Source organism: Hyaena hyaena, unplaced genomic scaffold, assembly GCF_003009895.1.
Source record: "Hyaena hyaena isolate Hyena2069 unplaced genomic scaffold, ASM300989v1 scaffold_129, whole genome shotgun sequence".
Taxonomy (NCBI): domain Eukaryota; kingdom Metazoa; phylum Chordata; class Mammalia; order Carnivora; family Hyaenidae; genus Hyaena; species Hyaena hyaena.
Window position 1 is genome coordinate 632,701 of NW_024080763.1, and position 15,361 is coordinate 648,061.

A 15,361-nucleotide genomic window follows, 5' to 3' on the forward strand; every position below is an offset into this window, starting at 1 on the left:
AGCCCCAGTCTTTTATAATCTAATCCTGGAAGTGACATACCACTTCTGCCATAGGTCGTTGGTCACGCAGACCAACTTCGGTACAGGGAAGCAGGGCACAGGTAGAACACCAGGAGGCAGGAAGGTTCATAGGGAGCCATCGTGGGGGCAGGTACCACAGGGGAGTGGAGGGTGGGGCCCTGGTGAGTCAACATGAGCGAGGGAATAAAAATGGGAACGACTACAGTGAGTGTGGAAGGCAAGGAGGAAGTAGCTCTCATTAGAGTCGTGAGTCCATCCTGGGAAGCAGTGAAAATAAAAGTATGGAGAGGGGGGTTTGCCCCAGTTACTGAGCCCGAGTCCCGCTTCTTGCCACGTTCTCATCTGTGTTCTAGCCCTAAGCTGAAAAATATTCTGTCCCATCACACTGGAAAATTCTTACATACGTGCCAGCTTCTCTCTCGTGCTGGGAGCTGTCTCCGTGGCAGGGGCGTGTCCTTCATTTTCACACTCCCGCCACCCTCCCCCTCAAGCAGAAGGACCAAGCTGCGGCTTGCGCTTCCTGCAGCCTTGAGAAACCAGTCTTTGTCTTCTTAACTGATTCCCCAGCTCTTAAGCACATTTCATTCCAGAACATCCGTGTCTTCTTTTTCAGGGGCAGCAGTGACATTGTATCAAGTTACAGAACTGACATCATGAGCCTCCTGATAACGACCCAACGAAAGAGACAAAACATCGTCTGTGTAACATCACATTTCTTGTACACGTATTTGACTCAAAACACCGTGAGGTAACAATCAGACAAATCCAGCACGGAAACTTCTATAAGGTAACTGGCCTGGCCACTTCAAAAATACCAGGGTCAGGAAAGGAAAAATAAATACGGAGACTGCTCTGCACTAAACAAGACTGAAGGACTAAAATGACTAAATGCTAAGTGTAATCTTGAAATGGGTCCTAACCATTGAAAAAGAAAAAAAAAAAAACCCACAACAACCATAAAACACATTATTAAGATAACTGGGAAAATATGAATAGGGACTGCACATCAGATAATATTATTGTATCAATGTTAAATTTTGGGGTGTGTTAGTGGTACTGTGGTTGCGGAAGAAAATATCCTGGTTCTTAGGAGAAACACGCCAAAGTATTTAGTAGGACGGAAGTGTTCTGGTGTGCGCATCTTTCAAATGATTCAAAAAGTATGCATGTGTATGTTCGTGTGTGTGTGTGTGTGTGTGTGTCTGGGAAGAGAAATCAACTCTGGCAAAATGTAAACAATCAAATCCATGTGAAGAGTATGGAAGTGTTCATTGTAGGACTTTGAACTATTCTATGGCTACGTTTTCAAAGGCTGTATAAATATACACACACACAACGGAAAGCAGGAGCATAAGTTAGGACAAGGTGCATATTCATGTAGCTACAGTGCCCAAGGGGGCTACGTCCAGTCTGAAAAGCCCACCTCACAATTCACAGAGGGGACAAACCCTGAAATATCCTGTCATTACGAGTATCTGAGCCACAGAAATCAGGATATAGATCTTTTCATTGCTTTTATTTTTAAGTTTATTTATTTTATTTTGAGAGAGAGACAGAGAGACAGAGAGGGGCATTCAAGCAGGGGAGGGGCAGAGAGAGAATCCCAAGCAGGCTCTGCAATGTCAACTCATACTGAAGCTGGTCGGACATCCCCCTCCGTTGGCCCTCTGGCATTTGCTGATTCATCGCTGGGTCATGGAGGACACGCACAAAATAGTATCATAGAGCTTTCAGCGGGCGTGCTGAGCTGGGAGACGAAAACATTGGGTTGAATTCCACCCAAACAACCCAGGCTTAAAGGGCCAAGACCCTAAGAAAAGGGAGCACAGACATTGAGCCACCTGAGACCAGCTGACCACAGATGAGCAGAGGTCTGGGTGGGGTCACGGTGCTGGGGATGAGAATGAAATAGAGGACCTGCGGAAAGGGAAGGGCACTAATAAAGGCCCCGAGTTTGCAGCGCACATCCCTGAAATGGCTACATCCTAAGAATAAATGCAAACTGAAAATAGACCACCCTCAGCTAAATTAACTGATGACCAAAGTACATAAAATCCTCTATGGATAACATCTACCAAAACCTCTATGATTTTCACAAAGAATGTTGAGCGCTGAATAAAAAAAAGAAAATAAATCCAGGAATGACAAGATACGTGACCAAATGACTGAAAAACAGAAAAGAGAGACAAACCTATGTGATTCAAGTGTTGGAATGATCAGACATGAACTTTAAAGGAACAGGCAATATAATGAGACCCAAGCTTTGAAATAACTAATAAGTTGTCTGTCTCTTGATCTGGGTTACAAGTGTGGTTTTAAAGCAGGTTAAGTGTGTTTACTTTGGGATAATTCATCAACCTGTATATTTAATACTGTGGACTTTCTTTACTACAACTTCACACACACACACACACACACACACACACACACAAAACTTGGGGACTTCAGTGAAATCTGGGCTTAGAGGGAAATTCATAGTCTTCAGTGCACATATTTGAAAGAGTAGGCTGAAAAACGATGTTAGTATCATCTCAAAAAAATTTTTTTAGTGTTTATTTCTGAGAGAAAGAGAGTGGGGGAAGGGTAGAGAGAAAGGGAGACAGAGGATCTGACGCAGGCTCTGTGCTGACAGCGGGGTTTGAACTAACAAACTGAGTGAGATCTGAAGCCAGACACTGACCTGATTGACCCACCCAAGGACCCCTTAAAAACTTTTTTAAAAAACAACAGAAAACCTGGGACACCTGGATGGCTCAGTTGGTTAAGCATCTGATTTTTGTTCAGGTCATGATCTCATGGTTTGTGGGTTCGAGCCCCATGTTGGGCTCTGTGCTGACAGCTCAGAGCCAGGAGCCTACTTTGGATTCTGTGTCTCCCCCTCTCTCCGCCCCTCCCCCCACTCACACTCTGTTTTTCTCTCCTTCAAAGATAAATAAACATTAAAATTTTTTTTTTAAAGAACAGAAAATTTAAAGATGGAAACAATGAGGGTGAAAGCAGAAGTCAGTGAAATAGAATACAAATACATTGCATTTTTAACAATACCCAAAGTATGGAAGGAGCGTAAATGTCCATCAACTGATGAATGGACCAAGAAGGTGTGGGTTATATAAACAATGGAATACTCCATGGCAATGAGAAAGAATGAAATCCTGCAATTTGCAGCAACATGGATGCAACTGGAGGTTATTATGCTGAATGATAGAAGTCTGTCAGAGAAAGACAGATATCATATGTTTTCACTCATAGTGGAGCTTGAGAAACTTAACAGAAGAGGATGGGGGAAGGGAAGGGGAAAAAATAGTTACAAACAGAGAGGGAGGGAGGCGAACCATAAGAGATTAAATACAGAGAACAAACTGAGGGTTGCTGGTGGGGGAGGTGGCTGTGGGGAAGAGGGGAAAACGGGTGATGGGCATTGAGGAGGGCACTTGTCAGGATGAGCACTGGGGGTTTATACAAGCAATGAATCACAAGAATCTATGCCCAAAAGAGGGGCGCCTGGGTGGCTTAGTCGGTTAAGCGTCCGACTTTCGCTTGGGTCATGATCTCGCGGTTCGTGGGTTCGAGCCCCGCGTCGGGCTCTGTGCTGACTGCCAGCTCAGAGCCTGGCGCCTGTTTCAGTCTGTGACTCCCTCTCTCTCTGACCCTCTCCTGCTCACGCTGTCTCTCTCTCTCCTAGAAATAAATAAAAACATTAAAAAAAAATTAAAAAAAAAAATCTATGCCCAAAAGAAAGAACACAGAGTACACACTGTATGTTAGCCAACTTGACAATAAATTATATTATATTATAAATAAACAAATAAATAAAGCAAATGCATAATGGAGAAATACAAGGAGCCAAAAACTGGCTATTTGAATGGCACCATTGATAATTTCTGTAGTGTCTAGCCTGCAGCAGTTCTCACCTCCTGCCATTCACAGCCTTGTACACAAGCCCTCTCTCAGGCTCTTTTGTAGTGAGTAGGGCTGGCCTGTGTTATTAAGACGATAATGCAAATGACAGAGTGTGACACCCAAGGCCAGATTATAAAAGACATTGCAGCTTTCACCTTCCTCTCTCAAAGATCATTCACTCTGGATAAAATGAACTACCGGGGTACCTGGTTGGCTCAGTCAGTTAAGCGTCCAACTTCAGCTCAGGTCATGATCTCACGATTTGTGAGTTCAAGTCCCAGTTGGGCTCTGTGCTGACAGCTCAAAGCCTGGAGTCTGCTTCAGATTCTGTGTCTCCCTCTCTCTCTTCCCCTCCACAGCTCATGCTCTGTCTCTCTCTCTCTGTCTCTCAAAAATGAATAGATGTAAAAAATATATTTTAAAAAAATGAACTACCAAGTTTAAGGACCCTCAAGCAATCCTACTGAGAAATTAATGTGCTAAATTACTAAGATCTACTAACAGCCAACATGAACTTGCCGCCATGTTGAGTGTGCCACCTTCAAATCAGACCTTCCAGCTTCAGTCAAGCTTTGAGATGGCTGCAGCCCTGGCCCACCTGCTGACTATAACACAAAACAAAACCATCCACCTAAAGTATTCCTGAAATCTTGACCCACAGAAACTATATGAGACAATATATTTGTTTTCCATTGCTGCATAACAAATTACCACAAATGAAGAGTTTATGAAAACACATATTTAGCAATCCCTATCAAAATAACCCCAGCATTGTCCACAGAGCTCGAACAAACAATCCTAAAATTTGTATGGAACCAGAAAAGGCCTCAAATAGCCAAAGCAACCCAGAAAAAGTAAACAAGAGCTGGAAGCATCACAATCCCAGACTTCAAGATACATTACAAAGCTGTAATCATCAAGGCAGTATGGTACTGGTCCAAGAACAGACACTCAGATCAATGGGACAGAATAGAAAACCCAGAAATGGACCCATAAACATATGGCCAACTAATATTTGACAAAGCAGGAAAGAATATCCTATGGAAAAAATGTCTTCAGTAAATGGTGTTGGGAAAACTGGACAGTGACATGCAGAAGAATGAACTTGGACCACTTTCTAATGCACAAAAATACACAAAAATAAACTCAAAATGGATGAAAAACCTAAAAGTAAGACAGGAAGCCATCAAAATCCTAGAGAAAGCAGGCAACAACCTCTTTGACCTCAGCTGTGGCAACTTCTTACTTAACATGTCTCCAGAGGCAAGGGAAACAAAAGAAAAAATGAACATTAGGACATCATCAAGATAAAAAGCTTCTGGGGGCGCCTGGGTGGCTCAGTGGGTTAAGCGTCTGGCTTTGGCTCAGGTCATGATCTCGCGGTTCATGGGTTCGAGCCCCGTGTCGGGCTCTGTACTGACAGCTAACCTGGAGCCTGTTTCAGGTTCTGTGTGTGTGTCTCTCTCTCTGACCCTCCCCTGCTCACACTGTCTCTGTCAGAAATAAATAAAAACATTTTTTAAAAAATGATAAAAAGCTTCTGCATAGTGAAGGAAACCATCAGCAAAACTAAAAGACAACCAACGAAATGGGAGAAGATATTTGCAAATGACATAGCAGATAAAGGGTTAGTATCCAAAATCTATAAAGAACTTACCAACTCAACACCCAAAAAAACAAATAATCCAGTGAAGAAATGGGGAGAAGACAGGAATAGACACTCTTCTGAAGAAGATATCCAGATGGCTAGCAGACACATGAAAAGACGCTCAACATCACTCATCATCAGGGAAATATAAATCAAAGTCACTATGAGATACCACCTCATACCTGTCAGAATGACTAAAATTAACAACTCAGGCAACAACAGATGTTGGAGAGGATGCAAAGAAAGAGGAACCCTTGTCCACTGCTGATGGGAACGCAAACTGGTGTAGCCACTCTGGAAAACTATGGAGGTGCCTCAAAAAATTAAAAATGGAACTACCCTACGATCTAGCAACTCCACTACTAGGAATTTATCCAAAGGATACAGCAGTGCTGATTCAAAGGGGCACATGCACCCCAATGTTTATAGCAGCACTATTGACAATAGCCAAAGTATCAGAAGAGCCCAAGTGTCCATCGACTGGTTAAAGGATGGAGAAGATGTGATATATAGTACAATGGAGTATTACTTAACAATCAAAAAGAATGAAATATTGCCATTTGCAACAAGATGAATGGAACTGGAGTGTGTTACGCTGTGTGAAATCAGTCAGTCAGAGAAAGACAGATATCATATGACTTCTTTCATATGTGGAATTCAAGATACAATACAGATGAATATAAGGCAAGGGAAGCCAAAATAATATAAAAACAGGGAGACAACCATAAGAGATTCTTTTCTTTTTTAATTTATTTTTGAGAGAGAGAGAGACAGAGAGATAGAGCATGAGTGGGGATGAGGCAGAGAGAGAGAGAAAGAGAGAGAGAGAGAGGGAGAGAGAGAGAGAGAGAATCTGAAGCAGTCCAGGCTCTGAGCTGTCAGCACAGAGCCCGGTGCAGGGCCCAGGCTCACCAGCCACAAGATCCTGACCTGGGCCGAAGTTGGACGCTTAACCGACTGAACCACCCAGGCACTGCCATAAGAGTCTCTTAATTACAGAGAACAAACTGAGGGTTGTTGGTGGCGTATTTGGTGGGGGGATGGGCCAAATGGACAATGGGCATTAAGGAGGGCACTTGTTGGGATAAGCACTAGGTATTATCTATAAGTGATGAATCACTAGATTCTATTCCTGAAATCATTATGACACTATAGGATGATTAACTTGGATTTAAATTTTTAAAAATAATAACAATAAAACACATACTTAGTATCTTACATTTTCCGTGGGCCGGGAACCTGGGCACAGCTCAAGGAACTTCTCTGCCTGGGGCGTCTTGCAGGGCTGCAGCCAGGGTGTCTGCTGGACTAAGCTCTTACCTGGAGGTGTTTCTGGGGAAGAAGCCACTTTCAAGCCCATTGAGGCTGTTGACAGAATTCATTTCCTTATGTTTGCACGATTGAGTACCTGGGTTTTTGATTGGCCATGAGCTAGGGGCCAACCTTAGGTCCTGGATGCTACGGGCAGTTGGGTTTCCTCAGCATGGATTCTCACCCCACCAGACCAGCACGGAGACGATCTCCAGTGCAGGCTTGCAAGAGGAAGTCTAATTTATACTATCATGCCCAAAGACAGGCTATTATACAGAGTAAAACACAACACATAGATTCGGGGGCCCATTTTAGAAGACTGCCTACCACAGACAACAAGTATTGTTTAACAGAAGACATTAAATTCTGGGCAATTCGTCACGCAGTAACCGACAACAAATACAAACCTCTAGCAAGAAAGGTCAAGAAAGAGACACAGCATAAATTAGTAATGTAAGGAAAGAAAAAAGTTATCACTTCAGATCCTACCGACATTGCAAAGACACAAGTTTATTATAAGAAAATCTATAACAACAAATTAGATAATTTAGGTAAAAAGGACTAATTCATTGACAGACACAACTTAGCAAAAACTAAATAGATGAAGGTATATATACCACTATATCTATTAAGTAAATTAGAGGCCATAATTTAAAACTTTCCCACAAAGAAAACTCTTGTTCCAGATGGCTTCACCAGTGTGTTTTATAACATAAAGGAGAAATAACACCAACATTCCAAAACCCTTTTTTAAATGTTTTTGTTTTTTTTTTTTTTTTCTGAGAGAGAGACAGCGTTAGCAGGGGAATGTCAGAGAGAGAGACACACACAGAATCTGAAACAGGCTCCAGGCTCTGAGCTGTCAGCACAGAGCCCGATGCGGGGCTCATACCCACAAATCGTGAGATCATGACCTGAGCTGAAGTTGGACGCTTAACTGACTGAGCCACCCAGGTGCCCCTCCAAAAACTTTTAAGGGAACAAAAATAGTGGGAATAGAGGCAAGCTCATGCTTTGAGAGTAAGATAAGCCTGACACTGAAACTAGACTAAGAGATTACAAAATATAAAGTCATAGGCCACTCACATGAATACAAACTCAGAAGTCCTCTTCAAAATTAGGACATTAAATTCAGCAATCTGTAAGAAATATAATATACCACAACCACATGCAGTTTATCACATTAATGCAAGGTCAGTTTGACATTTCAAAGTCAATCAAAGTAGAGGCACCGGGGTGGCTCAGTGGGTTGAGCAGGTGACTCTTAGTTTTGGCTCAGGTCATGATCTCAGGGTTCATGGGTTTGACCCCTGTGTCAGTCAGGCTCTGCGCTGACAGCACGGAGCCTTCTTGGGATTTCTCTCTCCTCCCCCCACCTCAAAACATAAATAAATATTAAAAATTACCAAAAAAAGAAAATCATTGTAAATCACATTAATAAGGATCAAGGTGACCATCTCAATAGATGCAGAAACAGCATGTGATGAAATTCAACATTCCTATGTGATTAAAATAAAAATACCTTAGCAACTTAGGAGTAGAAGGGAACTTCTTATACACGTAATAAAGGGTTTGGTGGGTCTGCGCTGTGCCAACTTAGCGACACTGAAGAAATCCCTCAGAATTCCCTTCCCTGCTCAGTCCTGAGTTAGGGGTCATCCCATGAGAAACTGTGAGCTTTCATAGGGAGAGTGAAGCAGTGTTTCCCATTTCCTGTTACCCTCTTCAGAATGGTACCGGGCGGCACACGGCACCAGGCACGTGGCAGTCTGGACTCAAGACTGTTCACCTGTTTGGTGTGGGGACAGCCGTGGACACGTGTCTGCCTCCTTTGGGTTCTCAAAGTGCCGAGTCAGGCATGTGTCCGCTGCGGGGTTAAGGTCAGCAGTTTCCCTTGCAGATCACACACATCACTGACATTGGAGCTGATGAGAGACAGGCGTGGGCTCCAGTTTATCCTCGCGGGTTCCGGTTTTTCTTGGTGCCCCGACTTCATATCCAGCTTTCCTTCCAACTGCTGGCCCGGCTGACTTAGAGCAACACTGGGCCCCGACTCAAGTTGCAGAGACCAACAGTCATATGTGGACTTCTGCACCATCTCAGACAGTCGTATAAAGTCTAATCCCTCTAAGAAACCCCCTACTCAGTATCACTCACCATCGTTCCGCTTTTCTAATTGAGCCCTAATTGATACAAATATTAATACAGAGTCTGAACAGAGAACAGAACCTTTAGGATGAGCTTTCTGAATGAGTACTGGGTTATCTGGAATTGTTCTCCAATCTGATTACTGACCCCCAGTGATAAATGACACTGGGAGTCCATTACTTACAAAACTGACTTAAAACTTTCTTAAAATATAAACTCAACACCGGGGCGCCTGGGTGGCTTAGTCGGTTAAGCATCCGACTTTCGCTTAGGTCATGATCTCACGGTTCGTGGGTTCGAGCCCCGCGTCGGGCTGTGTGCTGACTGCCAGCTCAGAGCCTGGAGCCTGTTTCAGAGTCTGTCACTCCCTCTCTCTCTGACCCTCCCCTACTCATGCTGTCTCTCTCCTAGAAATAAATAAAACATTAAAAAAAATTTAAAAAAATATATAAACTCAACACCTAACATCAAATCCCATACAAGGCAAGGGATAACCATCACTTGCTGTCTTAGAACTCTTTAGCAAAAGTAATTAGTATAATAGGGTTAGTTGGTTTCTTCCAAGCGCTCTAGAGAAGCTTCAGGAAAGACCATGATGCGCTCATGGCTTCCTGTCCCCACCCCCAGCTTTATTGAGATATTGACACATAGCACTGAGTAGATTTAAGGTGTAGGACCTGATGACTTGATACACTTATATATTGAAAAATGATTACAACAGGTTGACTAACACCTCTATCAGTTTACAAAAAAATTTTTACGTGTATGCTGAGAACATTTAAGAGCTATTCTCTCAGTAACTTCAAATATATGATACAGTAGTGTTAACTGTAATCCCCATGTACATTAGAGCCCCAGAATTTACTCGTCTTCTAACTCAAAGTTTGTACCCATGTTCCCCATCTTCCAGTCCCTGGCAGCCACCATTCCACTCACTGTCTCTGTGAGTCCTACTCATTCAGATTCTTCATATAAGAGAGATCATGCAGTGTTTGTCTCTCTGTTTGACTTATTTCACTTAGCATAATGCCCTCCTTCCTCGTGGCTGAATAATATTCCATCATATGTGTGTGTATATATCTGGTCCTTTTGATAATGGCAATTATCAAAAACAGGTGGGAGGTGATAGCTCATTGTGGTTCTGATTTGCATCTCCCTCATGAGGAGTGATGTTGAGCATAGTTTTGTGTAACTTTGGGGCATTCGTATACCAGTTTCCCCAGCTACCTAGAAGTAAAACATTCTTTTTATAATTAAAGATATTTTTTAAGTACTTATTTATATTTGAGAGAGAGAGAGAGAGAGAGAGAGAGAGCATGCATGCACGTGAGCAAGTGGGGGGCGGGGCAGAGAGACTGAGATAGAATCCGAAGCAGGCTCCGGGCTCTGAGCTGTAAGCACCGAGCCTGTCGCAGGGCTCAAACTCATGAAGCATGAGATCATGACCCGAGCCAATGTTGGACACTTTAACCGACCGAGCCACCCAGGTACCATTCTCTCCAGGAATTTTCAAATTTCAGGTCTTATGTTTAATCTCTCAATCCATTTCAAGCTAACTTATAATGGGAGAGTTGAACAGGTAAATATATATCAATTACAACATGTTAGAATAAATAAAAGTATTAATGAAATGCAGACACAGAACCCAAGAGGGAGAAAGTCACTCTCATTTAGGTTGGGGGATGGGAAATAGACAGGCAAAGTTTCTGAGAGACAGTGATGTCCAAGACTTCTTTTACTTTTTTTATAATTTTTTATTTTTGGGAGAGAGTGGGGGGAGGGGTAGCCAGAGGGGAGGACAGAGGAGCACCGAGCCCAATGAGGGGCTCAAACTCCTGAACCATGAATCATGACCTGAGCCGAAGTTGGAGGCTTAACCAACTGAGCCGCCCAGGGTACCTGCAAGACTAGTTTTTAACCAACTGGGTGGGCAGTGAGCGCGTTCCAGACGGAGACAGGAGGCAGGGGAGGAGAATGAGCGGCCACTCCCAAGAGGCCAAGACCAGAGAGGGTCCCAGACAACTAGCAAGGGGGACGGGGCACAGCCCCAGGACCTGGGGTCTACTAGAAAGGAATGCCTCCTCCCTTCCTTCCGGCTCCCAGGAGAGAAAAGCCCCCGGAATGTAGGCTGGAGGGTCTTTGCCCCTGGCTTGCCAGCCAGCCCTTCGAGCACAGAAATGCAAGAGCACTGGGGTGAGTTGTTTACTCGGGGAGGAGTTCGCACCACCTTCTGTACTTAATGAGTCATTCGGGCCATTCCAGGATGGTGCGCGTGTGCACAAACCCCTCCTGGAACCTGGTTGGCTGGCTCAGCTCTGGGGTGCGACCGGGCGGGACCTCCAGGGAGGAGGCACGTCCTAACAGAGCTTCCTTTTCCCCTCCGGAGGAGGTAAAATCCAAGTTAGCAGGAATCGACTTGGCCTAGGGAAAATGCTGAGGTGAACTTGAGCGTCTGGTGAGACACAGCGGCCACCATCAAGTCGTTCTGCCCCTTTCCGGGGCTGGCAGAGCATCCGAGGTCAGGACTGCAATGAATTTTAGTATTTTGATGGGGATTTGAAACTACGGCTATTTAAAAGATGTTGCTTTGAAGTTTCTTCTAAGTTTTGAACTTGATTTATATAAGTATTTATGTCTTTATAATATTTAAATTATAACCTAATTGATAGAATTAATATTCTTTAGGGGTCAAGACTACTCGAGTAAACAACTGCTGAACAGTCTTTTAAAACACATTGCTGGGCTTACGTAATTACGGTTAAATTCTTACCAGTCTCTCAGGTAATTAACACACCAGTGTCCTGTGGCAACGCGAAGGTTTTGTTGGATCTGGTGAGCCTTTGGTCTCAAAAATAAGATGACTTGCCTATTTCCTTCATTTTATTGGATAAAATGAGATTCCTTTTTTTTAATAACATGAGGTCACACTTTTTTTTTTTAAGTTTATTTTTGAGAGAGACAGAGTGTGAGCAGTAGAAGGTCAGAGAGAGAGGGAGACACAGAATCCAAAGCAGGCTCCAGGCTCTGAGCTGTCAGCACAGAGCCCAACATGGGGCTTGAACTCACAGACTGTGAGATCATGACCTGAGCTGATGTCGGACGCTTAACCGACTGAGCCACCCTGGCGTCCCTAAAATGAGATTCTTAAAATGCCTCATGGAGACCCGTGAAAAGGAGTGTCATGTTTGTAACCAAGCTAACATTTATGCGCACCTGAGTTGAATGAACTTTACTGAAGCCTCCTCCACGAGAGGCACTTCAGATTTCACTGGAGCAAAGCCCTTTATGCTCTAGAGCAAAATGGCTTTCGTTTTTAACTACACCACACTCGTCAGGAAATAAAATTAGACAAGGCATTCAGCCGTTAACCGTGGTGCCATCCATTCAATAAATGCTGCTTCGGGGCTTGCTTCTCATCAGGCACCAGGGCCAGAATGGGAGACAGGGCCCTTTTCCACAACCCTACAATCTGGTGGAGAAAACAGATTTTTTTTTAAGTTAGCACAAGAATGAAGAATTGTGATCGGGAAGAGAAAAACGCAAAGGTAGGAATAACATGAGAAAGGGGGGGCACTACCTACTTGAGGGTGTGCGGGAGGGATTCAGTGAGGGGACAGTTAGAGAGCGCCTGGCTGGCTCAGTCAGTAAAGCCTGTGACTCTTGATCTCAGGATTGTGGGTTTGAGCCCCACGCTGGGTGTAAAGATTACTTAAAAAAAAAATTCTTAAAAAAAAAAAGAAAGAAAGAAAGGAGGAGACAGTTAAGCTAAGAGCAGATAGTGAGTCAGACCTGTCAGAATACCCTCAGAACAGGAGGGGGAAAAGGCTGTGCAAAGACTCATCGCCCCAAAAGGGAGTTGATATGCTTAACGGACTAAAAGACCCATACACTTGAAGCATAATTATTATACACCCGATAAGTTTGAAGAAACGACTAGATCATTACAAGAACCTGGTAATGGTGGCTTTTGGCAGAAGAGTGACATGAGGTCATATGTTATTGTGAAGAGGTCACTCTGGCTTTCAGGGGGAGCACAGACAGGGTGGGGGGGAGGAGCTGCATATCTCAGGGGAGCCTCCATTCATGGCTTTAGCAAGATGGTGGCTTGGAATCCTGGCGATTATAACAGGGAGGGGAAGGTGCACGTTCGGGGTGTATTTGAAAGGCGGAATAAACAGGCATGCTGGTGGGTGGGGTGGGGTGGATAGTGAGTGGGACCGAGGAGGGATGACTCTTGGGTTTCCAGCTGGAATGACTGGGAAGATGGTGGAATCCTAACAACGATGAGTAGACCCGTAGAAAAACAGGTTTGGAGAAAGGCTTCGGCCCTTCAAGCGAATGCCTCCGTCTCTTAGTCATTGGAAGAACTCAGATCCGCATTTAGCATTTCTTTCAAAGGGCAGGTGTGCTGCCTGGCCTAAAAGAGGCCCAGGTTTTTTCTAGAGAGAGTAGGCAGTTCAACAGGGTTCTAAGTGGAAGCTGGGGGGCTTATCTTGATGTTGCATTTGATAAACACGGATTGTGTCTCTACTTAGGGTGATTTGGTGGGCTAGGAAAGATCGTGAAAGGCAGGATAAAGACCCCAAAGCTACCCTTTGGTATTGTCATTCACTAAGAAATTAGGGAAGAGAGAGAACTATTGAACTTAAATATTTTCTAAAAATAAAACCAAAAAAAATTTGATGTATATTTTCCATGTTATTTCATCTGTGGGTTATCTTTCCAACAGTGCAGTTAGCTTAGGAAGGGAATAATTAAAGATGTAAATGTGTAAGCCAGGAGCCAAAACCACTCCGAACAGCCCAAGGTTGTGAACTTACTTAATTTACCGTTTCCCCAGGGAGCCATTTCTTGGCTCATTGATTTATTATTATTCTGTAAAATCATGGGAGCCCCTGTCCTCCTCTGCCCATGGCTAGAGTATGAACCAGCTGTGAGGTCTGAAGAGTTTATGTTTATTGTATTTTAATGATCCAGTTAATAAAGGTCATTCTGAAAAGTAATAGAAACCTAAATGTGTGGACACAGAATGGAGAAGACAGTCTCTAGCAGTTCCTTGGTGTTGTCCTTAAGAAGGATCCTTCCTTTCAATCAATTTACTGATGCGATCGATATTCAACTACAGTTGTAAAACGTTCTTTGAAACCCATCACTAACAAAAGGTGTCATGTAAACACAAGGCTTAAAGTTTCTTAGAGAATGACAATATATTGTTAGCATAATATTGATAACAGTTTAATTGTAGTTATAGATAATTATAACACTTGTTAATACTGCATCTATAGTGCTCTCCAATATCTTTGGGAGAATGAAATATTGTGAGTTTCAGGTAAAATCTGCATTTTGAAAGTTAGGTCTGAACTTTGAAGTTAAAAGGAACCTTAAAAATTCATTTAATGGCAGGGCACCTGGGTGGCTCAATCGGTTAAGCATCCAACTCTTGATTTTGGCTCAGGTCATGATCTCACGGGGCTTCGTGGGTTCAAGCCCCACATCAGGCTCTCTACTGACAGTGCAGAACCTACTTGGGATTCTCTTTCTCTCTCTCTCTGCCCCTCCTCCACTTGTATACTGTCTCTCTGCCCCTTCCTCTCTCTCTCAAAATAAATACACTTAAAAAAACAAAAATCATTTAATGGTGTCCTTTAAATATTTACTGACAGTAAATGATTTAGTAAATTTGTCCAAAATGGTGCTCGGTATACTGAAAGAGTTTCCTGGGGCGCCTGACTGGCTCAGCCAGTGGAGCATGCGACTCTTGATCTCGCAGTTGTAAGTCAGAGCCCCAACTTCGGTGTACTTAAAAATAAAATCTTAAAAAAAAAAAAAAAAAAGAATTTCCTAAGGTAAATGGTGATTGTTTGGATTATAACATTAAATTGACAAAAGCATTATATCGATACAAGCATTTAAGAATATGCGGAAAGGAATAAACGCACAGTTATTCCCCAAGTATGGATTAGTTAACAAAATTTTCCACCCACCTCGAAACTCAGTGCGACAGGATATAAGTGTGTAATTCATACACCTAATACATTCCTTATGTAATTTTATAAAGCCTTCATGGCTCCTGTTGACTTTTCCAGACTTGTCTTTTTTCTACCCCACGCTCCCCCTCCCCCTCCCCCTCAGACTTCCTAGCTATAGCTTTACTCATCTTCCCACTCTTGAGTCTCAAACCCACACTGCCCTTCGTCAGGGCCTATGTATCAGGGGTTCCCTCTGCGTGGACCCCTCTCCCTTCCTCTTCACTGGGTCATTCTGCAGGTCCATTACTTCCTCCCAGAAGCCTTCTGTCGACTCCTCTCCCCCAGCCTCAGACCCAGGGAGGCG

The 15,361-nt window shown here is 43.4% G+C and overlaps 2 protein-coding genes across 2 annotated transcripts in view; one reads left to right on the top strand and one right to left on the bottom strand.

Annotated features, from left to right (window-relative positions):
* Nucleotides 1-15,361, bottom strand: part of FANK1 (fibronectin type III and ankyrin repeat domains 1) — a 98,790-nt gene that overhangs the window by 81,432 nt on the left and 1,997 nt on the right. Inside the window, exons 3-4 of the mRNA XM_039237949.1 lie at nt 1,878-1,938; nt 426-506 (exon numbers count right to left, since the gene is read on the bottom strand). Of these exons, the coding sequence (XP_039093880.1) occupies nt 426-506; nt 1,878-1,938 (142 nt within the window). The remainder of the gene's footprint in view (nt 1-425; nt 507-1,877; nt 1,939-15,361) is intronic.
* The window catches only part of DHX32 (DEAH-box helicase 32 (putative)), a 56,847-nt gene continuing 52,902 nt past the window's right edge, over nt 11,417-15,361 (top strand). The window contains exon 1 of the mRNA XM_039237919.1: nt 11,417-11,546. The gene's annotated coding sequence lies outside the window, so the exon portion shown is untranslated. The remainder of the gene's footprint in view (nt 11,547-15,361) is intronic.